This window comes from Triturus cristatus, chromosome 2_2 (genome assembly GCF_964204655.1).
Source record: "Triturus cristatus chromosome 2_2, aTriCri1.1, whole genome shotgun sequence".
NCBI classification, from domain to species: Eukaryota; Metazoa; Chordata; class Amphibia; order Caudata; family Salamandridae; genus Triturus; species Triturus cristatus.
The window spans coordinates 700,589,265-700,602,747 of NC_140582.1; the positions used below are offsets into that span (position 1 = coordinate 700,589,265).

At 47.4% G+C, this 13,483-nt stretch overlaps 1 protein-coding gene across 1 annotated transcript in view; it reads right to left on the reverse strand.

The window, feature by feature from the left end:
* Nucleotides 1-1,969: 1,969 nt before the first annotated feature.
* Nucleotides 1,970-13,483, reverse strand: part of DCTD (dCMP deaminase) — a 181,303-nt gene continuing 169,789 nt past the window's right edge. The window contains exon 6 of the mRNA XM_085641881.1: nt 1,970-3,173. Within this exon, the coding sequence (XP_085498007.1) occupies nt 3,092-3,173 (82 nt within the window). The 3' untranslated portion in view covers nt 1,970-3,091. The remainder of the gene's footprint in view (nt 3,174-13,483) is intronic.

Genomic DNA, 13,483 nt, shown 5'->3' on the forward strand with positions numbered 1-13,483 from the left:
CCTGACTCCCTTATCTCACCCATTCAAAATTATCTTCGATCCCCTTCCCTAAAACCTTCGTATCCCACATCCCAGTGTCTCTAATTGCTATTCAACAGCTACCCCTGACGAAGGGCATATTTAAAGCCCGAAATGCTTTGGGAAATTATTAAAATAATTTGCTGCCTAAAATGAATTAGGTTATCCCACGTGACGTAGTAAAAGGCCTGAATGGGCGTAATTGTTTCATTCGAAAAAATTGGGAAAACCGTCAGTCTTACCGTGAATACTGGAATTTGTTGAAAGAAGATTATTATTGAATAAAACAAAGATTCGTTTAGTCAGAAGAGCTTGTGAGAATTTCATTTTGCTGTGCGATTGGCATCGGAGCGCCTTGTCGTTTCTAATGTTTTGAAGTGTGTGCACTTGCCAAGTGGATATGGCAGTCCCAGACTGCACACAGGCTCTGCAAGTGCAGGCCTGAGCCATAGTTTACAAGCTGCTCCGGTAGGTGGCACAATCAATGCTGCAAGCTCACCAGCAGCATTTGATTTACCGGCCCTGGGTACGCACGGTGCACTGTACTAGGGTCTGACAATAAACCACCTAAGCCAATCATGGAGTCACTAATCCATTACAACAATTTAACATAGGGAGCACATGCACTGTATCACTGAATAGCAGTGGCACAGTGCCCAAAGCACCTAAACCAGAAAAACATGTCAAAACATAGGAGGCAACAGTGAAAAAATGGAAGGGAGACCCACGCCAATGGTGCCGGGTCTAACAGGGGCACTTTCCTATATATATCACAACAATGTCTCAAAGGAGATCATTTGAAAAAAATAATTCTATCATTCAAACAATACTATAGAACAATGTATTTCGTAAGTAAATCAATTATAAAGAGAATATCAGGAACATTAATCCATAAAGTATTTGATTTATTGGGCATGGGTGATGGCGCTTTTACCCCTGCTGGAGGGTTTTTCCCTACAGCCTAAATTGATGACATCCTGTGCTGTACGACTTATGGATGCCTTCAATTCCTTGCCATTTTGCATTACTGGACTTCATTGAACATACCTTACCAACTGGAACATTAACAGACAGCAATCAAAATGTTCGTGCTCCTTTTGTCCCCATGTATTGTGAAAGGTTGAAAATCTGTCAACAGGTTTTCGGCTGAAAAAGACATTTATTGTGAAATGAGATATATATGAAAGCCTCAATCCATTGATTTTTATGCACAATATTGGATTATTATTTTTCGCCGTTGTCCTTATTTTTTGTACCACTTTTCGCCATTCACTTCAACTTCATGAGCACTGTGTTTCGCTTTGCACATTGAGCACTTGTTTTCATACTTGATGCTGCCATTAATCGTTATACATTTGAAAAATATTAAAGAAATTCTTTATGGATTACTGTTGGCCATATCCGCTTTGTAACTGATTTACATATGCAATACATCGATCCATAGTATAGTGTGAATGAATAGAATTTTTTTTTTTCAAATGATGGCCATTGGGACATTGTTGTGAGATAAAGTGCTAATGCAGAAGACAAATAGTAATAAAGTGAAAACGCAACACGAGAAAATCCCCACAACTTAAAAGTAAAATTTAATAAATTATTTGATACCAAAAAGACACCAATTCAATCAGTAGAACCGAAGATGCTTGTTTTACGGTTCAGGGAGGACCTGGCTTGTCAGTTCGGGTTGGACTGTTCCCATGGGGAGCAGGGTCAAGACTGATTTGTATATGGATTGGTCCAAACTGGGGTGGCATGGTGAGCAACAGAACAATGGATTTAAACCAGATCTCCTGACTGGGGTGAGTGAAAAGTTTCTTGGCGCCGTCCATGATCTTGTTGTGTTTGCGAATGGGCCAAAAGCAGCACCATTTTAATAGAGTGTCACATCCTAATTTCCTTTCGGGTACGTTTGAATTTTGCATGAGGCTAGAAAAACGAGAATACACAAATCTATTTGAATAATATTTTAATTGCAAACATACAGGTCAACTAATCCCCCAAATATCCCGAAATGCAGTCTCAAAGAACCCATTGAATTGGAGTAGTTTTTGACTTATGAAATGGTCTATTTTTATCTTTTTGAGTTAGACATGATCATTTTATTTTACAAATGTAATTAAATCAAATGGGGTTTCCCAAGATATAAACTTTAAGACTTATTGTCAAATGTTATTGAGATCTTACCCAAGTTATTCTCCACTATAAACGAGCGAAACTGCGGGATAAAAAAGTTAAAAAAAGCTATTTATATCCAAAATACGTCCCGCACAATAAGACAATATACAAATCTAGTTATTTAACACAAACATTCATTTAGTGGAATCTAATTCTCCATATTCAGAGTAAATTCGGTAAATCGGTGCAGTGTGACAAGATGGGTAAAAACCTTAATTAAAAAAAGTAACACAAATGAAGGCAACAAATGAAATGTAGGTCTTAAACACCATATGGCATCTATCAACTTACTTTGCGACAGTTTAGCAAACAAAAAAAAAAACTAAAAAAAAATATATATATATAGGATACGAATAGCATATTGCATTCCGTCCTTAAAAACATATAGAAAAAAAGTTCTATACGCACACTTTCAGACATGTAACAATTAGTTGTATGCATGTGTTATATTCCAAAAGCTAATTTTTGTGCAGAGCATCCAAAGTCTCCGAAACGACCGCTGCAGTAATTCGTAAACACCTCTAGAATATTCTCTTCATGAGTAAGTACAAAACAGCATAGGACAACCCATGAATAAATAGAAAGCAGCCGTCTAGGGCAACAAATCAGTTTTGGGCTGCACAGAGAAGACCAGGCCTGTAACGTGAATACACCATCAACCATGCAGCATGTAACAGATTTCATCTTATAAAAAAAAAATAGCCTCTCGGAAGACCCATAAATCAATAGCTTAAAAATGTCGATTCCTTATGAAGAAATTGCAGGCCTTGAATTCTTCAGAAGTTTCCTTGATCTATGGCATCTATTGGAAAGTTATGCATTACTTGAAGATGAAAGGCATTAGCGGCTCCGCCGAAAAGGATCCTCACAATCTTCTTGAAATTTAATGAGATGCAACTCAGAGAGGCACTTGGCCACTTCTACTTCCGTTAATTGAATCAAAGTCGATGACAATCCGGTTACGTTTTGGAATGAATTTCCTAAAAATAATAAGAAAATATAATTATTACCGAGAAAGTGTTGAAACATTTTGCCTGCTTTGGCTTTAAAGTGAACAAAAACGTATCCCGGGGCGCCTGTTGGAATTTATTTTCTTTTCGAGCCAATTAAGCTGGCTCACACTGAGAGAAACAAGGGCAAGAAAGGCTTAAAACAAAGCAGCACGGGCTGTGTGGGCTATGTATGTGCTGTACAGCAATCACAGCCCATGCATTATTAGGGAGTGAAGCATCTCATCTTATTTCGTTTCATTCCTTCCTTTCTGTCAAGTTTTATTAGAACGCAGCTTCCAAGATAGATGTGGTAATTGCTTGTGTGAAAGACGAGGGCACTACAGAGAGCAATAAAAATCCTATAAAATAGAATGTAAAAATAAACAAAATATACACATCAATACTTTTACACCACCATATTGATTCACCACAACACACAATCGCAGTTCCTAATGGAGAATTCCTACTTTTGCATTAATAGAAATCCAGCAGTGTTACAGATTGGTTACCGATACTGCCCAGCAAATAGTCATCCTTCACGCATGAATTCATGTCAACTATTTTTTTTTATGTAAAATGCATTTTACACCCTATGAGAAAATGGTTTATTAGTTGGGGGTGACTGGTGTCCACCGCAAGCAATAAACTTAATATTTTGCTAGGTTCAGCCAAAGATTGCAGTAATTTAAATCCAAGCACAATCCCTGGTGGCTGTGGCACAGAGAAGAGAGGCTTAGTTTATAGAAAATGTGTAAAGCATTTAGATGTACCAAAAACACATGTAAAGTCGAAAATCCAACAAAATAAAAATACCACTACAATTTAAATAAAGGGAGAAAGATATAATAAGCAAAATGAGACCGAAATGAAAAAAAGACCAAAAAAGGGAACCAGAGAAACAAATTTTTAAACATTTTAAGTGGAAAAAAGCACCAAAAAGTGAAAGCACTGATGGTAAGTCAATGGTCGCAGTTGACCGCGACCTAGGGGTCCCTCCCCCTCCCCTACTTAATGGCGGCCGCTACGGGGGAGCGCGAGTAAGACCTCTGACCCTCAGTCACTGGCCTACTCTCTCCCCTAGAAACAGCTATGGGTGTGGCTCGAATCAGCAAGGCTGAGCCTAATCAATGTGGAAACAAAGGAATGCCAATGCTGATAAATTATTCAAAGAGTCAATACATCATGGAGGACAACATGAAACGACCACGATGGAACTGATTAGTAGTGTTTATTTGAATTTATCTTCATTTAATAAAATTTAGTTATTTTTTTCTTCGTATAGAAATTATTTTCAAAACAAGAATGGAAGAAACATGAACAGTTTTATATACATGAACATAAAGAAGAATCTTAGAAAAATGAGATTTACAAAAGATTATTCTGCCTTAAGGGACAGATCTTGAACCAACTTTCATACACCACTCCTCAATCAACCACACAAACAATCACACAAAACAACCTGAGGTAACCTATTTGCATACTCTCTCCCCAGCAGCTCCGCGCCATCTAAACGACCTGGGAGGTGTTCAAGGCCGCTGTCTGCTCCGTGCCTGCCCGTTGTTGACTCTGCCCGTTTCCATCTCCCTGCGTCTAATTGTATTTGTGTTCCTTTTTGTAATTGTTTATTTTGGTTTTGGTGCCCGCTTTCCCCACTTATCCCATTTCCCTCCTCCTGCCGTTGCTCCCCCTGCGGCCCTTCCTCCCTGTCCACGCACGTTCCCGCCTCCCAGCCGATTGTCCCTCCCCTACTTAATGGCGGCCACAGCGGGTGAGCGCGAGTAAGACCTCTGACCCTCGGTCACTGGCCTGCTCTCTCTTCAGCAGCTCCTCGTCATCTACACCACCGCTGAGCCCCCAGCCTCCCCTGGGAGGTGTTCAAGGCTGCTGTCTGCTCCGTGTGTGCCCGCTGTTTCCATCTTCCTGCGTCTAATTGTTGGTAACTACATTGGTAATTGTATTTGCGTTACCTTTTGTAATTGTTTATTTTGGTTCCCGCTTTCCCAGCTTCCCTCTTCCCGCGGCTGCTGCCCCTGAGGCCCCTCCGCCTGTCCACGCACGTTCCCGCCACCCAGCTAATCGTCCCTTCCCCCTCCTCTACTTAATGGCGGCCGAAGGAGCGCCTAAGGCAAGCCCGTCTGCGCCCCATCTGTGACCAGACCGCGGCCAGCGCCAGGAACCCTGGATCTCCGACCATCCATCGTTACGACACTACCACCCTCCTCGCACTCAACCCGGGAAGGGTTATTGCAAACCCTCAATAACACCTGCGAGAACTGTGGCCTTTTTCAACTTGTCCAACAACCTACGCATGAGGGAGGCCACATGCTTGACCTGGTGTTTGCAAATCCTTCAGAGACAGAGGTACTTAGCATCTCTCCTCTAAACTGGACGGACCACTCTCGAATACAATTTAGGCTGTCTCTATGTGGTAGAAAACCAGTAGTAAATAAAGTTGCTAATTTTAGGTGGGGAAGGGATTGGGCCAAGCTCTTGGAGAAGGACAATGCCCAATTCCTTTCCAAATGGAATCGTTTTGATCCTGAAAAGACGCCAGGAGAAAACTATAAAAACTACAGCAACACCATTCTCCTAGCACTGGAGGAACTCATACCAAAAAAAAAGCTTAAAATTCGCAACACCCCATCAGCCCCATGGTTTGGCGAGGAGCTTAAGACTCTACGACTAGCGCGTCGTCAGGCAGAAAGAAGCTGGCGCCAACGGTACTTGGACACAGATAAAAAAGCCTTAAAAATAGTACAACTTCAATATAAGATGGCCATCAGGGAAGCCAAGTACCGTTTTTTCGCCAAATCCATCCTGCAGGCATCAAACGGTACGAGGGCTCTATTCAACATCGTCAGAGATTTTAGTAATCCGGGGTGCCTGGCCAGTACTGTCCAACCTTCGCAAAATTTGTGCAATGAAATTGCCACGTTTTTCATTGACAAAGTTAACAACATCGTAGGTGGGTTTGATCAAGATGGTCCTGAGATCTCCCCCATGTTGGGAATCACCAGGAAGGATCCCTCCCTGAGCTATTTCCAACTCCCCACGGAGGAATCCTTCAATAACATTGTACGGGAGATTTCTTCTGGGTCACCTCTTGATCCCCTTCCCCATAAGATCTGGAAGGAACCTAGTTACAACCTACTTTCGGGTTTGTGGCACATCTGCTGCCAATCCTTGAATGTGGGGATTGTACCAAACGACTGGAAGCAGGCGATAGTTACCCCACTACTAAAGAAACCTTCCTTGGATCCATCACTGCCAGCCAACTTCCGCCCCATATCCCTTTTACCTTTCCCAGTCAAAATCTTGGAGAAACTGGTCATTAAATCCCTGTCCAATTTCCTGGAAGAACATCAGCTCCTGGATAGGGATCAATTTGGCTTTAGACCTGGGCATGGGACGGAGACCACGTTGGCAACCGTTTTGGACAAACTTCGGATACGAGCCGACAGCGGCAGCTCCTCAGTCTTGGTGCTGCTGGACATGTCGGCCGCTTTCGATACGGTTAGCCACTCGGTGTTACTGGCAAGATTGGAAGGTTTGGGGATTACCGGCCGGGCCTTGGAGTGGCTGAAGTCTTATCTAACTAACCGTCAGCAGGCAGTGTCTCTGACGCCATTCATCTCCCCTTGGTTCCCGGTTTGCCATGGAGTACCTCAGGGCTCAGCCATCAGCCCAATCCTCTTCAATGCCTACTTGGGGCCTCTGATCCCATTAATAAAATCTTATGGGATCGAGGTAGTCAACTATGCGGACGATGTACAGCTGACGTTCTCCCTGGAAGGAGAGCATGCAGTTCCTCTAAACTCGTTCCAGGCGTGTATGAGGAAGGTTTCTGAATGGCTGAAGTCCAACTCACTCCAACTAAATGCCGGGAAAACGGAGCTTCTATACTGCGGCGCAGCAAAAATTTCCAAACTCCCCCTGGCCGAGTTTCGACTATGGCCAGAGGATCCTCCCATTACCGCAGTAAAATCAGTCCGTAACCTGGGGGTCATGATGGACGGAGATCTCCAGCTGCAATCCCAGGCCAATAAAACTATTGGCTCCTGTATCGCGCTGCTGAGAGCTCTCCGCCAAATCCTCCCGCTCCTCCCTGATGAGACAATGTCTCTGGTGGTCCAGAGTGTGATTCTGAGCAGACTGGACTATTGTAATTCACTGTACTTGGGTGCTCCCCTCTCTATTGTACAGGGACTGCAACGTTTTCAGTCGATGGCAGCAAAACTGGCCCTCAGAAGACAGCGTGAATCATCTGTCACGCTGGCACTAAGGGACCTCCATTGGCTTCCGGTTAAGAGGAGGATTGAATTCAAATCGCTGGTTATGGCCTACAAGGCCTTACATAAATCCGGCCCGTTGCCTCTGCAAGAAAGATTCTCTTGGTACCAGCCAGAAAGACTTCTTCGCTCCTCTAACCAGAGCCTAGCAGTTGTTACCAGAGTAAAGCGCGTTAGGATGGGAGGTAGGGCTTTCAGCACGGCGGCTGCTCGTCTGTGGAATCAGATGCCCCTAGAGCTGCGTCAGGCCAAAACACTGCTGGGCTTCAGGAAGGATCTAAAGACCTGGCTCTTCCGTCTGGAATAACATGGCTCCAACCTTGCCTACTGGCTAATCGTTCTGTGTTGTCGCACTCCGATGTGTCTTATAGCGCCAGGATACCCGTTGGGTGGCAGACTTTTCGCGCTTTATAAGAATCTATACAATACAATACAATACAAGGAACAACAACTGCCAGCTGTCCACACCAAACACTATCCACGGACAGTTCTCCTGCCGCCACTGCTGACAGACCTTCACCACCGTCTCGGCCTGCATCACCGCTGACACCCTGAGATGGATCCTCCTCAACTTGCGCCCAGTGAACAAACACACCGTGGAGAGCTGGATCCTACTCGACTCCCTCTCGCCCGACATTGCCTTCTTCACAGACACCTGGACCATGGTTGCCTCCGCCCAGACATCAACACCGCCATCCCCGACGGATATAAGATCCAGAGGAAGAACCGCCCCAACCACCCGGGTTGGGGCCTCTCCATCGCCCACAAGAATACCCTCCGCCACACCGCCTCCAGCGAAACCTTCCCCTCCGCTGAACACCTGCACTTCCAGATCCAGACGAGCCACAACTCCACACTCATCGGAACCCTCGTCTACAGAGCCCCCGGGCCCCCTTCGCCACCACCATCACCAACCTCATCGTACCCCACGTCATCACCTCAATAAACTACATACTCATCAGAGACCTGAATTTCTACCTCGACTACCACAGCGACCCCCAACTCCACCACCCTTCGTGTCAACTTAGCCAACATCGGACATAAACAGCTCGTCACCTCGCCGACCCACAGGGCAGGACACACCCACGACCCCATCTTCACAGCAGGAAAAAGCGTTCACTTCAGCCACACAACGCAACCCCCATGGTCCGACCACCACTGCGTACACTTCACCGTCGACAAACCCAAGACACTCAAACCAGCCTCACGCCCACCATGAAGGAACTGGAGCAAGGTCACCGCCGAGCAACTGAACTCCACCATCACCAGACACAACCACACCTCAGCCCTTCGACGCCAACATCGCAGCCAGGGAATTCCACACTTGGATCTCCAACTGTGAAGACAAGCTCGCCCGCTACGTAACCCCAACAAACAGCACCCCAGAAAAGCTGCCTAGTTCAGCACTGATCTCCAAAAGCCAGACACACCTGCAGACGCCTGGAGAAGAACTGGAGAAACACCAAGACATCGAAAACTACACTACACCACCTACAAGGACGCCATGGCGGACTACCACATCCAAATCAGAACCACCAAGAGGACTTTCATCCACAACCAAATCCTCGCCAACTCCACCAACTCCAAGGAACTCTTCAGTGTCATTCAGGAATTCACCAACCTCCGCAGCGAAGCAACAGACATCACCCCGTCCCAAGACCTCTGCGAGAAGCTTGGAACCTACATCCACCTTAAGATCAAAAACCTCTACAACAACTTTGTCGCCCATCCATCAGACGCCACAGCCGGCTGCCCCCCAGACACACCAGCAAGCCCACCATCTCCACCTGGACACCAACCACGGCCAAAGACACCGCCTCGACCATGAAAGGCATCCAGTCATGGGCCCCCACCATCCCCTGCCCTCCACATATCTACCACAGAGCCGCCACCACCATCACACCCAAACTAAGACGCACCATCAACACCACCTTCGAAACAGGCACCTTCCCAGATGACTGGAAACACGCAGAAGTCAGGCCCCTGCTCAAGAAGCCCACAGCTGACCGACTGACCTCAATAACTACCGGCGCATCTCGCTCCTCCCCTTCGTGGCCAAATTTGCAGAGAAAACAGTCAACAGAGAACTGACACGATTCATCGAAGACAACACCGTCCTCGCCCCGTCCCAATCCGGATTCCGAAGCAACCACAGCACCGAGACCGCTCTATTTGCCACAACAGACGACATCCGCACCCTCCTGAACCAAGGCCACTCCGCAGCCTTTATCCTACTCGACCTATCAGCAGCCTTCGACACCGTCTCCCACCGCACCCTCGTCGCCAGATTACACGATGCCGACATACAAGGAACAGCCCTAGACTAGGTCCGATCATTCCTCACCGGAAGAAGCCAAAGAATTAGACTGCCACCTTTCCTCTCCGATCCCACGGAAATCACCTGCGGAGTCCCACAGGGGTCATCCCTAAGCCCGACCCTCTTCAACATCTACATGGGCCCCCCTCGCTGCCATCGTACGACAACATGGCCTCAACATCGTATCCTACGTTGACAACACCCAGCTCACCCTCTCCCTCACCAAACACCCCACCACCGCCAGACTCAACTTCCAGAAAGGAATGCAGGATGTCGCAGTCTGAATGAAAAACAGCTGCCTAAAGCTCAACCCCGAGAAGACAGAAGTCCTCGGAACCACCCCTTTTGCGTGGGACAACACTTGGTGGCCGACCGCCCTCAGAAGCCCACCGACAACGCCAGAAACCTTGGCATCGTACTCGACTCATCCCTCATCATGAACCGACAGGTCAACGCCGTCACCTCCAGCTGCTTCAACACCCTCTGCATGACTTTCAAATGGATCCTCTCCCCCAATGCCCCCTCACCCCCCCGAGGCAAGGAAGACGGTCACCCACGCACTCATCACCAGCAGACTGGACTGTGGAAAAGCACTCTACGCCGACATAAACAAGTCCCTATCCTGTAAAATCCAGACGATACAGAACACCGTGGCCAGACTCGTCCTCGGCATGAACACATCAGCCAACACCTACGAAGGCTCCACTAGCTCCCCATGGAGAAAAGAGTCACCTTCAAAATCCTCACCCACGCCTATAAATGCCTATACAACACCGGATCCAAATACCTCAACGACAGAATCAACTTCCGCGTACCCAACCCCACACATCCACAGAGCCACAGAGCCAGACCAGGCAGAAGATCCTTCTCTCACATTGCGGCCAAAACCTGGAATGAGCTACCGGCAGACATCAGACGCTCCCCCCTCCCTGAACACCTTCAGGAAGACCCTCAAGACCTGGCTCTTCGGCTAAACAGATCTGCGGATCTTCAGAAGTAATCACCCTCGGTCCCTTTCTGTTTCTTTCATTGCTTCGAATGTTACTGCCTTTTAATCCAAACTCTTTTATTACATTATGCCTCCTTGACTTTTCAATAACGGTTACTAAAGGCATTGGCAATCTAGGCTTGCAGATTAGGCCTAACATTGCCTAATGAAGGCCTCTGTATTACACACTTCATCCTCAGCCTTCTCTCGTTGAAGAACACTGTTTGCAACAACCTGTGCTGTTTGTACACTACTAGGATGACTGTTTGCTCTGGAAAAAATAGTGACGATTGTTACTTTTCAATTAGTCTGCTACTACCGCAGCACTGGATAGCATATATACGAACAAGTTACTTACCTTCGGTAATGATATATCTGTAAGAAACATTAGTAGTGATAGATTCCTTACCTTAGAATTACCTCAAGGTGTCAGACTGGATCCAGAAAGTTTCCGTCAGCAGTAGCCCTGCGCGTTGGAAGGTGGCGTCGTGCCCCTTCGCGTCCGTCGTTGGCGTCGTGGTCGCCGAGATGACGTCACGGCAGCTACTTAGACGCCGCCCTTGTGCACTGACGTCAGTTCTGTACACGACATTCCACGCCAAAAAACGCAGAGCCATGCAAGATACTGACCACTGGTGCCTTGAAAGGAATGACCTTAACCCTGGAAATCAGTTTGCAGAACGGGGAGGATGGGTGTGGCGGTAAGGATTCTATCACTATTAATGTTTCTTGCAGATATATCGTTACTGAAGGTAAGTAACTTGTTCGTCTGAAAGAAACACAGTGATAGATTCCTCACCTTAGAATAGATACCCCAGCAATACAAACCCTGGTGGTGGGTCTGCAAACCAAGATCACACCAGGAAGTCTCGGAGAACAGAACGGCCAAAGAAGCAGTCTCTGCGGACTTGGCTGTCCAGGCAGTAGTGCTTAGTAAAAGTGTGCTGCAAGGTCCACGTAGCTGCCTGACAGATGTCTTGCAGGGGGACACTACGTCCCAATGCTGTAGTGGCTGCCGTCGCCCGGGTGGAATAGGCGCACAGCCCCACCGGAGGCTCCTTTTTAGCCAAAGAATAACAGGCTTTGATACACAGGACAACCCATCGGGAAATGGTCCGCTTGTGTATGGCCCGACCATTCTTGGCGCCTACGTAGCCAACAAAGAGCTGGTCATCCACCCGGAACTGTTGTGTACGGCTCAGGTAAAATGAGAGCGCACGTTTTGGGTCCAAACGGTGGAGCCTCTCTTCCTCTATGGAAGGATGCGGAAAGAAGGTGCCCAAAGTGATGGTTTGCCCGATGTGAAAAGCAGTGACAACTTTTGGCAGAAAGGATGGATGGGTTCTGAGCACAACCTTGTCCGGATGGACAGAGAAAAGGAGGTTTACAAGAAAGCCTGGAGCTCACTCACTCTCCTAGCGGAGGTGATGGCAACCAGGAAAGCAGTCTTCAAGGTTAAGATACGTAAAGGACAGTTGTGAAGAGGCTCAAAGGGAGCGCACATCAAATATGTAAGAACCAGATTCAAGTGCCACTATGGCATCACAAAAGGAATAGGAGGGAAAAGGTGAGTAATGCCTTTGAGGAACCTATTTACAACAGGGGACTTGAAGAGAGAAGGCTGATCAGGGAGCCTAAGAAAGGCAGAAAGATAGCCCTTGATAGTGCCCAGAGCAGAGCCCTGCTGGGCCAAAGAAAGAAGGAACAAAAGGACTTCTGAAAGAGGGCCAGAAAGGAGATCCACAGGCTTTGCTGCGCAACATACCACAAATGCAGGCATATACCAACTTATTGGAGGGTCGCCTGGCCGCCAGAATAACATCACAAACTTCAGGAGGCAAGTCAAAAGGAATCAACTGCCACCGCTCAATCTCCACGCAAGGAGTTGGAGACTGGACAGGTTCGGGTGGAGGACTGTCCCCTGCTGCTGCGACAGAAGATCCTCCCGAAGAGGCAGTAGGATCGGGGGATCGATTGTCATACTGATTAGCTCGGGATACCATACTCTTCGAGCCCAGTTTGGAGCCACAAGAATGACTTGGGCCCGGTCGCGCCTGATCTTCTTCAGCACTCTGGGTAGAGGTGACAGAGGCGGAAAGGTGTACAACAGACCGCAACTCCACTCGCGACAAAAAGCGTCGCCTAGCGAGTGCTGCCTTGGAAATTCCAACGAGCACAACTACTGACATTGCGCGTTCTTTTCGGTGGGGAATAGATCTAACTAAGGCTCTCCCCACTGTTGAAAGAGACCTTACGCCACGCCCGAGTGAAGACACCATTCGTGATCCATCATGCACCTGCGGCTGAGTACGTCTGCCCTGGTGTTCAGTGAGCCTGGCAGGTGTTGAACCACCAAGGAAATGCCCTAATGTTCCATCCATGTCCAGAGACGCAGACCCTACTGACAGAGTGTCCACGACCCCACCCCGCCCTGTTTGTTGCAGTACCACATGGTGGTGGTGTTATACGTGAACACCTGCACTACTCTTCACCGGACAGTGGAAAGGAATGCCTTCAGTGCAAGTCGGATCGCCCGAAGCTCCAGAAGGTTGATATGGACCCGGGACTCCGCCGGAGACCAGAGGCCTCTGATCGCCGCCTCTCCCATGTGACTGCCCCATCCCCGGAGAGACGCGTCCGTCACCACTGTGTGCTCCGGTTGGGGAAGGGAGAGGGATCTGCCATTGACCCAATGCTGGTTTGT